This window comes from Lynx rufus, unplaced genomic scaffold (genome assembly GCF_022079265.1).
Source record: "Lynx rufus isolate CCGP_SWC_20201006 ecotype Redwood Valley unplaced genomic scaffold, mLynRuf1.p SCAF_18, whole genome shotgun sequence".
NCBI lineage: Eukaryota > Metazoa > Chordata > Mammalia > Carnivora > Felidae > Lynx > Lynx rufus.
In genome coordinates, this window is record NW_025814832.1 from 30,294,978 (window position 1) to 30,310,409 (window position 15,432).

Here is a 15,432-nt window from a genome sequence, read left to right on the forward strand (position 1 = left end):
AGCTCAGATCCTACTTGGGATTTTCTCTCTCCCTCTCTCTCTTCCCCTCCCCTGATCACTCTATCACAAAAATAGAGAAACTTATAAAAGATATAAGATGGTAATGTGGAGGCTTAGAGTTCAAGCAAAGTGCAGAGGGTGTCCAAGTGAGGGGCAGCTTGGCATGAGTGTCAGGGCCTCAGCAGGGTGAGGAAGCCCTCCCCACTGAGGGTCAGCTCATTCTGGGGTGACAGAACCTAAGAGTGTGAGAAGGGTATCCACATGGAAGGAATTTGTGTGTAGGATATCAAAGCCCTCATAGGGTGGGGCTGGAGGTAGGGTGGTGTAGGGCTGTGCATGGGTGTTGAGGCAAAGCCTGTCTCTTCCAGGCGAGATTGGTTACAAGTGGCATTATTGACCCATAAGTAAATATAGGAAAACTTCCAGAAGTCAAGTTTCTCACAGTGTGAGAGGAGAGTCACAAATAGAGAAAACCAGAAAACTAGAATGAGCCCTGTGCTTCTGACTGGGAATTGGGAGCATTGCAGGGAACTGATAGTTTCAGGCTGTCCCTGAAAGCCCATAGATGTGAATTCAACAGGGAGTATGTTTCCATCATTTATCTGTATATGTAGGTGTATCTGCAGAGGACCTAGGAAAAGGGACATCCTAATAACTAGAGAGCACCCAGCTCCTGGGCCTTTGGCTTCTTGAAAATCATTCTTCACTAAAAGGAAGTAGAGTTCTTTGAGAAGTGGCTGATTCCAGGGCTGGGACACAGAACTGACAAGTTGAGCCTTGGACATCTTGTGTCGCAAAAGAGGAAGAGGTCAAGGGCCAGAGAGACACATCAAAAGGACAGGAAGCTGCTCGAAGGGGCTCCCACTGGCCAAATCTGGGACAATTTGAACATCAAAACACATAATGGTAGTAATGGAGTGTAAACCCTCAGAGCAAAATAAAAGCCATTTTAGCGTATATTGGTATAAGCATATAAAGGACTAAATTGAAATTTGATGCGAAACTGGTGATTTACATTGTTTCAAAGAACTTGTATGCAATACTTACTAATTATAAGTAACAGGGCAACTTTGTAATGAAGAAGTCCTCCGGCCACAACCTTCAGCAAGTGACCAAGTGGACCCCATTGGTAATGGAACAAATTGAAATCACGTGTGCCACCTGGCAAGATGCACCTCCTGAAGGTGAGGCAGGAAGCCGGTGCCAGAGCCCCTACCCCACAAGTGACAAAAATACAGCAGGGCTGCGACCCCAGAGTCTTCTGTTCACTTGTGGGTTCAGGTCTTCCTTCACGGTTGGCACATACTCAAGGCTTAGTTCTGCTTTCGATCGTGATGGGGTCTAGAATTTTGAAACCCCTTTTTGGCTGGAGCCCTAACATCCATGGGACACAGAAGAAAGTCCATGATGGTTGCAGGTGGCTCACAAACTTGAGATGAAATATGTTTTCCAAGGAATCGGGGCCCCATGGGAAGGCATTTTCTACTATGTTAGAGGCCTCAGGAAAAAGAAGGGCCAGGGCTGTGTGGCCAAGGGGGCCACTTGGCTTCTCAGGCTGTACTCATGCCCACCAGAGACAACAGTGGTGCTGGCAAGCCATAGCAGCCCTTTGGGGACCCTGAGTTTGTGGAAGGGGCCTCCATGTCACAGATCCCAAGACTCAGCTGCTTCCCTCTTGTTCCTGCCAGGACCCCTCTGGCCTCAGCTCTGTGTGTTATCTGAGACCCAATTCAACAAAGAGACACATGTAGACAAGCAAATACACCCCCCACAGACTCTCTAGTCACCTGGATGCATAGCCGGACTTGCTGTTTTTCCCTGAGGGCTTCTGGGTAGAGCCCCAGAGCCTGAGTGAGAGGGTATCTCTTGAGGAGACAGACACCACCACCTGGACCACAGGATCAGGATTGAGCCCACCTAGACCTTCCATCGCCCAGTCCATCTCAGTCTCGCACCAGTGAGCTGTGCATCATCTGTACGGAGGTTCCCTCATGGTGACCATGAAAATGAGGGTCTCCAGATGGTCTATGAGGGACACAGGGCCTCTCCTCCACTCTGTCACCAATGTGGTGGCTTCCACAAGTCTCTTATAGGCAAGGAGGTACTGTTTGTGGCACCAGAAATTAGTGTTCATCTTTCATTTCTCCTAAGATGGAAATGACATGCTCAGAGTCCCCCCACCATGGTGTCTATAACTTCTTTTGACCCCTCAGAAGCAGGGAGCCTAGAACACACAGACTGATATCCTTCTTACACACACAAGGGACAGGGTCCTAGTCAGTTCCCTGGGAGTCACCTCCCACTCTGATGATAAAGCAGGTATTACTGAGCAATTCCATGAGTATCCAATGCTCCCTGCCATTGATCATTGTCTCTATAAGTAACATGAAACTTTCATTGACAGCCACTGTGTCTGAGGCAGGCACAGTCACATCTCCTCTGAGCAGCTCCCGAGTCTAGACAAACTGGGCTCTAGGCAGTATAGGGGACATTAATCACTTCACTTTACACATGAGGAAACTCAAGCCAGACTGAAGACACTTGCCCAGTGCCACAGAGCCAATGACACCTGTGCCAAAACTGAAAACAAAGCCTTTGATCACAAGCCTGGCATAGTTTCTACCCTCAACCCCCAGGATGTACAAGGTTACTTCTGTTTTGGTGTGCCCACTCTATGTTGGTTCCTATTCCAAATGAGACCACCATACAAAGATCCAGCATAACAAATAGGGCACAGACACCATGCTAGTCTAAGCTTTTCATCTTAGCACTCTCTGATCTATTGAAATGTAGGAAAGGAACCCCCAAAATCTCCTCCACCATTATTCTAGACACTTGGAAAGACTTCTTAACTAATGAGTCCTTGGTATTTTCCCTGATTAGGGCTTCAACATATGAATTTGGGGGCAACATGGGCTTATAGTTCTAACAAAATGGTTCGAAATAAAATATGGATGCAAAAAAAGAATAGACAGAGCCCAGGAAGAATGTAAGTGGAGGAGAACCCCCCAAGCCCCCAAATCTTTATTGAGAGGAAACATGTATTCTCTTGAAAATTAAAAAAGAAAATTGCTTATTTGTTATTTTTTGATGAGTGAGTAAGAAGATGTTGAACATGAAGAACCCAGTATTCTGGGCTTGCAGTTGCTCACCTGAGGGAGGGGGTGGGTAGGAAGGAGGGATGGTGGAAAGGCCAAAGGCCAGGCCAAACCCAGGAATGGATGATTGTTGGTCTGAACTGCCTGGAACATGGACAGTATCACAGCTGTTACGGGGAGATCTGAGCCTCTTAGACTGTCCCATCTAGATGGAAAAGTCCAAATGGTCCCTGGAGCCCCTGCACCTAAGGACCAGTGGGGTCAAGGTACAAATGGAGGGGCAGAAATGAATTGTTTCTTGTGACCACTGGGTAAGTCCACTGTGTTTGGAGGCTACTGACGTAGATACAGGGATAGGTGGATATTTGCATTGTTTCAAAGCCCCTCCCACAAAACACTTATACTTCACAGAGGAAAAAAGAGTACCTTCAATGAGCTTTGTCAAATTTATAATGATATATCTGTATACCTGTATTAAGATCTTGTTTGAGATGAAAGTAACCCAGGTATTCCAGGCTTAACAAAGGTGATTAGACTGTGCACTTAGCATGAGAAGATTATAATATTTGAGGTATACATATACCATGATACATTTTTTTAAATACAGAAAATAATTGCAGACGTAGATCCCTATACTTTCCTTTAACTCTCTTGACCATCAGTGAAATTTTGCATCTACATAGAGGGAACCCTTGTCAGGACCTCTCTGAGGGGATAAAAAGGCTTATCCAGGCCTCTCCCTTCTACTCGCCCACCTCCCTGTTGCTGGAAACAATCTAAATCTACAATTGGACTTAGAGTCACTTCACAACCTCTAGAATGGATGGCTCATACTCTTACATATAAAACATTGAAACAGTGTCCTCTCCAAAAAAAAAGCTCCAAAGAGTGCAGGAAAGATTTTAATAGGAAATGTATTTTATAGGATGTAAATGTATTTAATAGGAAATAGATTTTAATAGGAAATGTATGGTGCAAACAGATAGGATGTGGGTCAGGTGATGGTCCAACCTTGCCTTCAATCTTTTGTGCTCAGACAATTCTTTCCCAGGAGGCACTGATGCAGCAGAAGGTGGAATCGGTGGACCTCTGTACAGCTGGCCCATCAGGGATCTTTGTCCTTGTGGACACATTCTGGAACTTTTTGGTTTAGTTGAGGTTTTCTACTTACTGGTTGGTATGGAACTTGAAAACCCATCATTGGCCAGAGTCTTGAACGATGTAATGGTCATTTATCCTTGGCAGAGCCACTCCAGGGTTGCAAGGAGAGGAGGTACCAGGAGGATCCACACAGGAAGATTCTCTGCTGCTCCATTGATGGCCAGGGCCCCTGACCTGTGCAGAGCAGTCAGGGAGCCAGAGTTTAATACTAAGATCAGGATGAGGGGAGTCCTCACCTAACAGGGACCCTCGTCTCCCTTGGAACTGCAGTCACTGCCCATTCCCTGATCAGAGGTCAGAGAATGCGGGAGAGTTGGTGACACAGGGGCTGTGGTTTTCCTGCTCAGGCTGACTTATTCTCCTGCTGGAGCCCCCCTGACTCCCCACAGCACAGTAACAGCAGGTCCCCAAGCAGGGGCACCTTTGTTGCTTCATCCCCCCACATCCTCTCCACGTCACCAGCAGGCCACCCAAGATCAAGGATTTCCCCTTGCCTGACTCTTTTGGTTCTACGTCTGTCCCACTTTATGTAAATTCTGCCCATCTTCCTTCCTTCCTTCCTTCCTTCCTTCCTTCCTTCCTTCCTTCCTTCCTCTCTTCCTTCCTCTTTCTTTCTTTCTTTCTTTCTTTCTCTCTTTCTTTCTTTCTTTCTTTCTCTCTTTCTTTCTTTCATTTATTTTTATATTTGAGAGAGAGAGAGAGAGAGAGAGAGAGAGAGCCTGAGCAGGGGAGGGACAGAGAGAGATGGAGACAAAATCTGAAGTGCAGATCCCAAATTCTGTCCATCTTTCAACCTAGGATATAATATTACCTAATACAATAGAGGAAAATTTCCACTCCCCTTTCAATCTGGATGCTTACCTTTCAGCTTCTCCTGGGAGGAGTCTCTTCCAGCTGTGACCCCCACCTGGTAGCACATAGAAGGTGCACTATCTCATGCACCCTGGACAGTGGGCACGTGGTCTATTGGACAGTTGGGCCCCTGCTCACATATGTCCCCCTGGCAGTCCCCATCAGTATCCAAGAGCCTCATGTCCTCACCCTCTGCCTCATCCCCTCCCCCACAAGCAGTGCCAGGACCCCCCTGGAGGCCATTATGTTCTTTCCTTTTACCTGCCTCGAGCAGGATTTGTCATGTCCATTTCACAAACGACTTTTCTTGAGGGAGAGGACATGCTGCCTTGCATTTCCCAAAATTATCCTTGAACCCACTGTGCTCTTTTCCCACGTTCCACTCCCTGTGAGGCTGCTGCCCTTCTGCCCTCCCACAGGCTTCCTTTTCTGCCCTTCAGTCCCCTAAAAGTTCTGCATCCTCCCCTCCCACTCAACAGAACAACTAGTCTCCAAATAGTCATGAGTAGGACAGAAGCTGGTTGTGATGCATAAGCCAAGTGCCTGGCCTCATTTGTACATGAGTGAACACACTATCCAGAGGGCCAGGCTCCAAGGAATAGGGACCTTCAGAAGGGAAGAAAGACAGACTGGAGCTCGAGGGGAGGTAGTGGAGGGCACTTGTGGCAGGAAATGCACCATCACCATGGCCTGGGATGGGGTGAAGCAGGGCAGGGTGTATGCCCTTTGATGAAGGAGTTAATTGTTCTTTGGATGCCTGTTGAGGGGGTTGGGCTTTAGGTTGATGGCCCAACCTCTCTACCGTGTTGGGAATGTGAGATAGCAGGAATGCCAGCTTCCCACTCCTTCCCAGCATTTCCCAAGCACTTGGGAGGGGAGGGCTGGATCCATGGAACAAGTACCTGCCCTTGACAGTGGGCAGAATGACTCCCCCTCAAAGATGTCTTAATCCCCAGACCTCTGAATGTGTTAGATTCCTTGGCGCAAGAGAATTAATGATGCAGATGGATTTAAGATTGCCAACCAGCTGGCCCTGAGATGGGGAGGTGATCCTGGGATATCTGGGTGGACCCTATGGAATCGCCAGTGTCTTTATAAATGAAACCACACAGGAAAGCCAGTGTCAGAGTAATGAGGGTGAGAAAGACTCAACCACCCCTGCTGGTTGATGGAAGAGACCATGGGCCAGGGGTGCAGCGGCCTCCAGAAGCTGGAAAAGACAAGGAAGCCCTTCTCCCTCAGAGCCTCCAGGAGGAGCCAGCCCTGCCAGCACCTTAAGTTTTAGCCCAGTGAGACTCATCCCAGACCTTGATCTCTAGAACTTTAAGATCATAACATCGTTTTGCCTTCAGCCACCAGGGTGGTGGTGATTTGCTCCAGCAGCCACAGGGAGCTAATCCAGAGCCCTTCCCTTCTGGCAACTTGAGGCTGAAAACACCTGTGCCTGTTTTGGCTGCTTGGGGGTTGGGAGGCAGGTCAGAAGGAGACCAGAAGCTTCTCTCCTACAGCCCAGCTGAACAACTTTGCCTAGGTTTCTTGTGGGGAGGGGGAGTTCTTTAAGGACTCAGAGGTACAAAGAGGGGGCCCAGTGCAGACCTGTTTCTCCCCAGCAGAGGAAACATCAGAAGGGCCAATGGGGGCCCCTGTCAGAGTGCCCCAGGGGAGAGCTGTCCCAGGGCAGCAGTGGGAAAGTCTGTGGGTTCAGCTGTGCTCACCTGCTGTGGGGGTTGATCAGAACAATAGGCTGGCTGCTGTTGATGCCCTGGGTAAAAGGAGGAGAGGAAGCTCTACTGGCTGCTGTTCTTGCTACAGGCTTGGGAGAGTCTGTTGGATCAGGAGCTAAACACAGAGAGCAGAGCATGGTTGTGAGTGTCACAGGTGGCTCCCATGGTCTCCACACCCCACCCCCAGGGGTGCAGAACCTTTCTGTCTTAGTGCCACTGCTCACCCACGTTGGTTTTCTCTTGCATCTTTTTGCTTTCTTATTCAAAACATACGATTTCTTATTTGCGGATAAATACCAGTTTACTACCTTGTGAGGGATTTAGGGTTACTGGTTATGTAGGAATTCACATTCAGTTTCATCTCGGTGTCCTATTAGACACAGCTCAGTATGTCAGAACCATGTTCCCAATCCCTGAGGCCTTAAATCAGCCAGGCCAGCTCGTTTCTGTGTTCAGGCTTGCCTGAAGCAGGCTCTGTGCCACCTGCCCTGAAGCGATGAGCTGGCAAGTCCAGGGTTCCCTGTATTCTGGGGCTGCCAAGTGCCTGCAGCTTCTGCTTCCCCTTGGGGCCCTTTCTGCCTACCTGGGGCTTGCTTTCTTACTTCTCCAGGTCTGTCAAGGGAAGGTCGTCTGGGTTAAGGGTCCAGACTCCAATTCTCTTGCACCAACTCCTCCTCTACTCATGCACACATCTACCACATTTGATGTCCTTTTCAGTTAATTTCTAGAACATTCTAAGACCAGCATCCTTCCCACTGCACACATTTGCACACATTTGCATATTCTAAGTTTGAAGAGACTTTTCTCTGCTCTAGAAATGGAGTGTTGAGTAGCAGGTGCATTACCTACCTAGTGTCTGTGTGTTGGAGACAAGACGCAGGGGTCCAGACATGGAGCTGTTGGGTGGGGGCTATAGCCTGACTCTCTTTCCAGGCTCTTCTCTTAGGAGGACTTAGTGCTTCTGGGCAGCTTCAGGGGAGCCCAGGGTCCTCTCCAAGGATAGAGGCAGCCAGAAGGGAAGGTGCCTGCGCCACAGTGGAGTCTGTCTTTCCTTCTCCTAAAAATGGGTTCATAGTCCCTCACCTGCTCCTTTGTGCTGATGTTGCCAGGGGTGGAGGGGAGGAAGAAGAAGGAGGAGGCAGGGAGAGGGTGTCTTGACCTGTAGCTGAGACCATCACCATCATGTCCTTATGGCACCCCACTCCTCCATGCAGGCCTGACATCACCCCACACAGGCTGGGATGTGCTGAGGGTGAATGTGACCGGGAAAAAAGGAGCTGCCTCCCCTGGACAAGCCTGTCCTGGCCAAGTGTGTCCTTCTCTAACCCTCTGGGGAGACCAGATGGACTCATGCGGCATTGTGGGGGCTCACTCTTTATTCCAGTCCTTTCCAGAATCTTAGTGCCCCCACCCATGCTCTCACATGCACATACCCACTCACACAAGCACATGCACATGTATGGCCTCAGGCAAGATTCCAGACTCCTCTCCATCCATCGGGGGAAGACAGAGAAACAGTCCTGACTCCTCTGGGGGTGGGTCCCAGGGGCCCAGAACACAGGAGGGTAGTGCCTACCTGGGTCGACAATCACGGAAAATTTGAATCCTATGTCAGTGCCGGTCTGCTCAATCCCACACCAGTAGGTGTCTTCGTCGTCATACCAGAGATCCTCCAAGGTCACGGTGAACATGTGTCGGCTGTGATTGTCCTGGATGGACACTCGGCCCTTCTTCACCAGTTGCTCTGACCCGGTGGTTTTAACAAGGATTTTGCAGGAACTCCAGTTCTTTCCGCGACACAACCATTTCTTGTAGAATTCCCATCCTGGGCTATACTCACAGGACATGGTCAATGTACCAATTGCTGTGCCTCTCACCATACTCTCCTGGCAGGTGGAGAAGTGGCCTAGAAAACAGAAACCCAACATCCTTGAGCCCAGGGCTGACCCAGGTGCCACTCAATCTTCTGACCCTGCACTGAGACCAACCAGGAGCCTCTGCCCTCTGTATAATCGCCACATTCCACCTGTCCCTTCATCCCCCACAGGATTTCTTTTGCTGTCACCCATCTTGTGAACCCTCCTTGGGTCTCCTAACTGCCCAATACAGGGGCCTCTGCTCACTTCATCCTATTGACCACCCTCCCCTGCCTGCCCTCAAGCAGCACCTTTTCCCGGCAGCACAGAGGGCACACTGCAGCCACAGGTGTATTTCTGAATCCCAGACTGGTGAGACAGCATGGTCCCGTCCTCATCCCAGCCCCTGACAATCTAACCCCCACACACCTACAAACCCTCAGCCTCCAAACTTACATGAACTAAACACACACACACACACACACACACACACACACACACACACCAAACACACTCACTCACTCAGACACATGATTGCTTGTATTTTTACCTACACATCGTGCTCTTCTGTGTTTCCATACCTTTGTACAAGTTGTTCCCTCTACCAGGAATGTGCTTTATTCTCTGTTTGAGGGAAAAAAACCCTTAATTCATCCCTCAAGGCTCAGCTCCAACAGTGTCTCTTCTCTGGTTTCCCCGGTTCTGCAACAACTTGGTCACTCTGGTGCCTCCAGGGCACTTTGCCCCCATCTCGGGTGTTTTGTCTAGGACATTGGATTGCATCTGGTCTTTGGATCATCCAGAGAAGAGACCCAGGCAGGCTGATGTGTGGGGACGAGCAACTCTCCAGAGAGCCTGTCACCCTGGTTTTGCTGCCTGCCTTCCTCCCTGTTGTCTGAGCTCTTCAGAAGAGAGGTTCCCGGCTCAAGCTACAAGTTAAGACTAGTGCAGGCTTTTAAATGATCCAGATGTCTGAACCCCACCTTGGCTGAATGGGTCTTAGCTGGAGACTGAGTATCTGTGCTCTTTAAAACTTCCTCAGGAATTCATGCATTTATGTATGAGTGTATATATGTGTGCGTGTATGCCTCTCCATGCCCTCTATCTATTTATCCATGCATCCACCATCCATCCATCCATCATCTGTCTATCCTTCTCTCTGCCAGGGTTGACAAACTGCCCTAGACACAGACACTGTTTGTATTATTTATTCTATTTCCTTGTCCAACACCTAACTTAGTACTTATCAGGTAACAGTACTTAAAACAAATGTTTTTAAATAAATAAATAAATAAATAAGCATCTGGCTGAATGAAGTCCCCGCCATTTCCCCCAGGACAGACCCGTCCATGTCCTGCCCCAGCCCTGCAGGTGTGCCGTCCTGAAACCCCCACCTCACTCACCTTGGATGACGAGAAGGAACAGAACCGGGAGCAGCCACATGTCCTGCCTGCTTGGCTTGTCTCCCTGGTGCTCAGCAAATGCCAGCTGCCCTCCAGGGACTGAACTGAGAATAGAGGCAACCTACCTTCTCTTTCTCTTAAATTATTCTTTTATAGTTTCTCTCATCTACTTCCCCTCAATTTTTTCTTCAGTTACTTCCTAATTTCATTAATTTGGTGTAAAGCAACGGCAATGGTTCGGAGTTTATGGTTGACGTGATAAGGTGGCCCCACTCCTTGCTCTGGCCCCTCAACTCAGCATCCCCTAGAGTCTGACTCTGATGATCTGCTTTCCGGGGAGGGTCCCTGCTTGTTCCCCCCACCCCCCACTTAGCACCACCTCCAGTCTGTGCGCACCTACTTCCTGCCCCCCCCATCTTCCAGCCCAGTTCTCCACTTTAATGGCTGTTGGAGCCTTGTAGAACTGTCCACCCTGTTAGCAGCTCAGATGTGCTCCAAATGCCATTTCTTGTCATCTTCATCCCTAAAGTCAATCTGTCCCAACACCTGGTCCCTGGGCCCAAGGCTCCCTCTCCACCTGCCTCCACCACTCTAGTCTTCCGTAGACAAAGGCCATGGGGTCTTCTCCCTGCCACCTGCCACCTGCCACCTGCCACCCTCAGAAGGCCTGGAGGGGTGGGGGGCTTGGAGGTGGAGCAGTCCAGGGCTTTTCCAGAGGAGTAGGAGAGGGTGTGGCAGGCCAGCCCCAGGAGGGAAGGGGAGCAAGAATCCCTGTCCCCTTCAAGGTCCTTCTGGCTGGACTAAGACTCAAATTGACATGAGACAGATTAACAAGAGAATATCAAATCTAATAGCATACGTGCAAGGAGTCCACACAGACGTGGCAGTCAGGCAAAAGAGATACAAATGTCATCCCGAATTAAGCAGAAGGGGGTAGGGGACTGAGATTTCAAAGGGAAGGAACCAGTAAATGTTTGGTGCACAAATGTCAGTCCTGCCAGAGAGATGGGTTACTCAGATCAAATTTAAATGTAAGCTTCTCTGCAGTTGCACACATTAACAGTTCAGCTGGTACGTGTTTCTTCCAACTGAACTGGTCTATTCATCCAGATGATAGGTCAGTTTAGGCAAACTCATTCCAGAAGGCAGTGATGCGGGTGGATTCACAACGTTAGGCCTGTGGTCCAAGTAATCAGGTAAGAAACAAGAGGCTTTTCTATAGAAACAAGAGGAACCCAATGGTTCATGACTGGATCAAACGTTAAGCTAGTTTCCGAGTTGTGAGGGCAGCCAGCGGAGCAGACTTCTAGATGTTGGACTCGAAGCATCTCAGATAGAGTGAGGGCAGGCTGTGCAGTCAGACAGGTCCCCTGGGTTTGTAGTTCAAATGTCTCTGGTGATCTCTGCTTGGCCTGCTGAGCGATAGGCACAAAGATTGTGTAGGTTATGAGTTCTTGTGGATTTCTCTAGGTTTAGGTAAGTGGTTTACATTTAGCAGAACTTCAGGGGAAGGGCAGTTTTAGTTCTCAAAGGATTTCAAGTCAGAAAGGTGGGAGAAACCTCAGAATGTCGATTTGGAACGTTGTAGCTGGTGGTGGAAGACACTAGAAGAAATCAGGACCTAATCCATTATATAATGAACAGTAATAAAATCTAAAATGTACAAAGATGTGTTATTGAAACATATTTTCTCTCTATAATCACTTCTTTGACCAAAGATAATGAAATTAATAGTAATTTGTTTGCAAAATAAGTCATTTCCCATAAAACTTGGCCTGACTATTTCCATAAGTACAACAAGAATTGCAGTTGACTCTTTCAACCTGCTTTGCTAGAAGTTTTCATAAAAAGTCTCCAGATGAAGTTTAACAGCCTCTTGAGGCCAGGAGCCAAACCAATTACTTGCCTTCAGACTTTGCCTGTAATACGTATAGATTTGGGTGAATTCCTCTCTTCTCCAGGCCCCCCAAACATCCCGAGGTTCCTGCACCTGTGAGGAAGTGACCTTCTTTACTCACCTGGTAAGGCTGCTGGGAACTCTGTAAGCAAGCTATCAGTCTGGTATTTCCAAGGGGCTTTATTGGCTCCATGAAATCATCCTGAGTTCTTTAAGGCTGTCAGGTCACATCTGAGCACGTCATTCCCAAATATGACCTTCCAGTCCCAGCGTGGTAATATACGCAGTGTTTCCCATTGTGTCCTGTCATAGGTAGAACAGATCTTATTGAACTGAAGCAAATAAACAGTTTCCAGAAAAAAAGAAAATATTCCCTGAGAGTTTCTGATTCTCGAGGGTTCAGGTAAGGAGAAAAGATAAATACTCGAATTTGTTCACAAGGTATATTTTATCAAAATGTTGTAGTCAGTCAGCTGAAGAGACAGTTTCCCTAAATCTGCCCAATTAAAACATTTTGTGAAAAGTAGCAATATTTCAAAAAGTCATAAAGAGTGTAATTATCTTTCTCAGTCGTTCAGAGTCATGCTATTAATTTTGGTTCTGCTTGAATGCAGTTTTTCCACTCGTTCTGGAAATTTTTACTTCGTTCAGATTTAGGGTCTTGAGGTATTAGAAACCTGTACTCGCAGTTTTCCCCTGAATCTCCTTGAAAATGGTCACATTTGCTCGTGTAATGAGGCATCTAATACACATACAACTGTCTGTAAATAAGGAAAGACTTAAAAATGTGCATTCTTCGAGATCTGCTTGGAGCTCCTGTCACTGCAGCCTACACGGAAATCTGGATCTGTGACACACAACACTTCCAGATAATATCATACCAGGACCTCAGATTTGTAGGAGTTTCATATAACTTTTAGAACATGTATTTTAGTAACATATCTATATAAACATAATCTAAAAGGGTTTCATATCACTTATTTGGCAATGCTTCCCATGTAAGTAAATGTACCAAGTAGCCTCATTAGTTTAATTGCTCACAAAAATCTCTGAAATGTTCAAATGTCAAGAAATTTGAAAAGGTTTGAATGTTTGAATAGGATAACAAATTATTAAGAAACAATATTTAATTATCCTTTCAACTAACATGGCAATAGGAGATATTCAAGGCAAATATAGAAGGTTACATAGCTGTGAGAGCAAAATGTAACTCCTTGGATATTCAGACTCACTCGGTTTTCTTAGGTATCCAAGATGTGATAAATACAGGAAACTATTTTGGTCGCCAGAATCATGGGTTTCAGGCAGATAATTTAAAAAGATAAAGGTTTGCTTACAATTTCTTATGGAGAGCAGACCATTAGTTCAAGCCAACTCTGTACTTTTTATAGAGAGGGAACAAAAACTTGCACCAGTGCACTTCTGATGTTAAAACTCATTTATTTCTGGGGCGCCTGGGTGGCGCAGTCGGTTAAGCGTCCGACTTCAGCCAGGTCACGATATCGCGGTCCGTGAGTTCGAGCCCCGCGTCAGGCTCTGGGCTGATGGCTCAGAGCCTGGAGCCTGTTTCCCATTCTGTGTCTCCCTCTCTCTCTGGCCCTCCCCCGTTCATGCTCTGTCTCTCTCTCTGTCCCAAAAATAAATAAACGTTGAAAAAAACTCATTTATTTCTTTGAATTTATCATAATCTTAGCCAGATTGGCCACACGTAACATTTCTTTCCAAATATTCTTTCTTCATAAACTGTCAGAACTTTCTTTTTTACCTTCAATTTTTGTCTTAAATGTTTCCTCTTGAAATAAATGGTTTCACTTTAGGACAGAATTAATTTCTGTTCCCTCAACAAATATGTCTTTTTATTCTTCATATTTTCTTTTACCAAAACCAAATGTGTTATTTTCTTCATATATGGAGTTTCCCTTGTTATTTCCAGTAGTCTTAATTGCATTTATTAGAATTCTTAATGCCAGAAACCCTAATTTTCAGTAAAAACTAAGAAGTAAGCAACTTTGAACTCTGTTACACCAGAATTCTTTTTTTTTTTAATTTTTTTTCAACGTTTATTTATTTTTGGGACAGAGAGAGACAGAGCATGAACGGGGGAGGGGCAGAGAGAGAGGGAGACACAGAATCGGAAACAGGCTCCAGGCTCTGAGCCATCAGCCCAGAGCCTGACGCGGGGCTCGAACTCCCGGACCGCGAGATCGTGACCTGGCTGAAGTCGGACGCTTAACCGACTGCGCCACTCAGGCGCCCCCAGAATTCTTTATATTTGCAAGTTAATGAATATATTTTGGAATTTTTAGAAACATGTGCTTTTTTCATAATACCATCATAATACAAGCATGAAATCTGTTTATTAACAGGCCCAAATGTATCTTTAGTGTCTCTATAATAAGACAAAACCAGATAAATCTCTGCTTATTATTTTATCGTAGTTACATCAGTTTAATTTACTTGTTTTTAACTTGTTTTAATTATACTCAGACTACCCCCAAAACTTCATGAGGCATTAGGTAAAATTAACAATTATTCTAAGGTTTCTTTTTCTCCTGGTCAAGTGCAACAGTGATACTGTGACCTTATTTGGTTTTTAGTAAATGTAAGCAGGATAAAAGTTTTCTATTTAAAGCTGGTAACTCTTCAGCCATACCCCTTGTAAGTAAACCAGCAACCTTAAATTCGCTTTACTACTGAATATGTTCCCAGATCGTGTGAACTTGAAACACGTTTGGGTGAGTTTTTACCTTTCTGAGTTTTAGAATGCCCAGTCCTTATGAGTACTTGCCTTCAAACTAACTCAATAGAGCTCTTTTGCAAATTAGTTTTAGCAGTACTGCCCAGAGATAGGGAAAATATCTCACATGTACAACATACATGGACACACACACACACACACACACAATACACAGACAAGACACAAACAAAATCTTAATTTTGTTTGTACTACTATTTGTGGAGAGGACATGACAGGCCCAATTTTTAAATACTTCCCTCTATTGTTTTGTTTATTTATTTGTTTTAACAAAAAGCTTTCCCTTAGAGTTTACATGTTGTAAAAAGGCCCTTAGGTCTTAGTGAAGATGGGGGGGTAGAGAATTTATATCACAAAAGCACAGAGGAAGGGTCTCACTTTTCTCCAGGGGGGAATCCTTGGGTCTTCTCTGCCTGTCCTCAGAGGGCTGGAGTTTGGGCACGTGAGTTCTGCCAATGGTTTGTATTTTAAAAAAGCCTCTTTCCCTCTTTATTTTTTCTTGTTCTTCATTCTTAGGAGATCGTGGGCTGTGTTTACATTTCAAAGACGTGGTAAGATTTAGTTTTAAGGGACATGGAAAGAATATAAACAAGTTTTTTTCTAAGGTTTTCAGGGTAATTGCTATTTAAAATTCACCTTTTTTTTAAACAACAAAAATATTTTCTTCCAATGTCCTGAACTTTTCT

At 46.2% G+C, this 15,432-nt stretch overlaps 1 protein-coding gene across 1 annotated transcript; it reads right to left on the bottom strand.

Annotated features, from left to right (window-relative positions):
• Window positions 1–4,330: 4,330 nt before the first annotated feature.
• On the bottom strand, window positions 4,331–10,134 carry LOC124512886 (CMRF35-like molecule 5). The gene is made up of 4 exons (XM_047080521.1): window positions 10,095–10,134; window positions 8,412–8,741; window positions 6,827–6,950; window positions 4,331–4,433 (listed from the first exon to the last, which is right to left on the bottom strand). The coding sequence occupies exons 1-4, from the start codon at window positions 10,132–10,134 to the stop codon at window positions 4,331–4,333; spliced, it is 597 nt and encodes a 198-aa protein (XP_046936477.1).
• Between the last annotated feature and the right edge of the window lie 5,298 nt (window positions 10,135–15,432).

Excerpts from the sequence above, each read along its gene's own strand:
- LOC124512886 (XM_047080521.1), bottom strand. The coding sequence starts at position 10,134 with ATGTGGCTGCTCCCGGTTCTGTTCCTTCTCGTCATCCAAG. Across the intron at positions 8,742-10,094 it reads GTTCCTTCTCGTCATCCAAG|GCCACTTCTCCACCTGCCAG; the intron begins GTGAGTGAGGTG and ends TCTGTTTTCTAG. Across the intron at positions 4,434-6,826 it reads CTGATCAACCCCCACAGCAG|GTCAGGGGCCCTGGCCATCA; the intron begins GTGAGCACAGCT and ends TGCTCTGCACAG.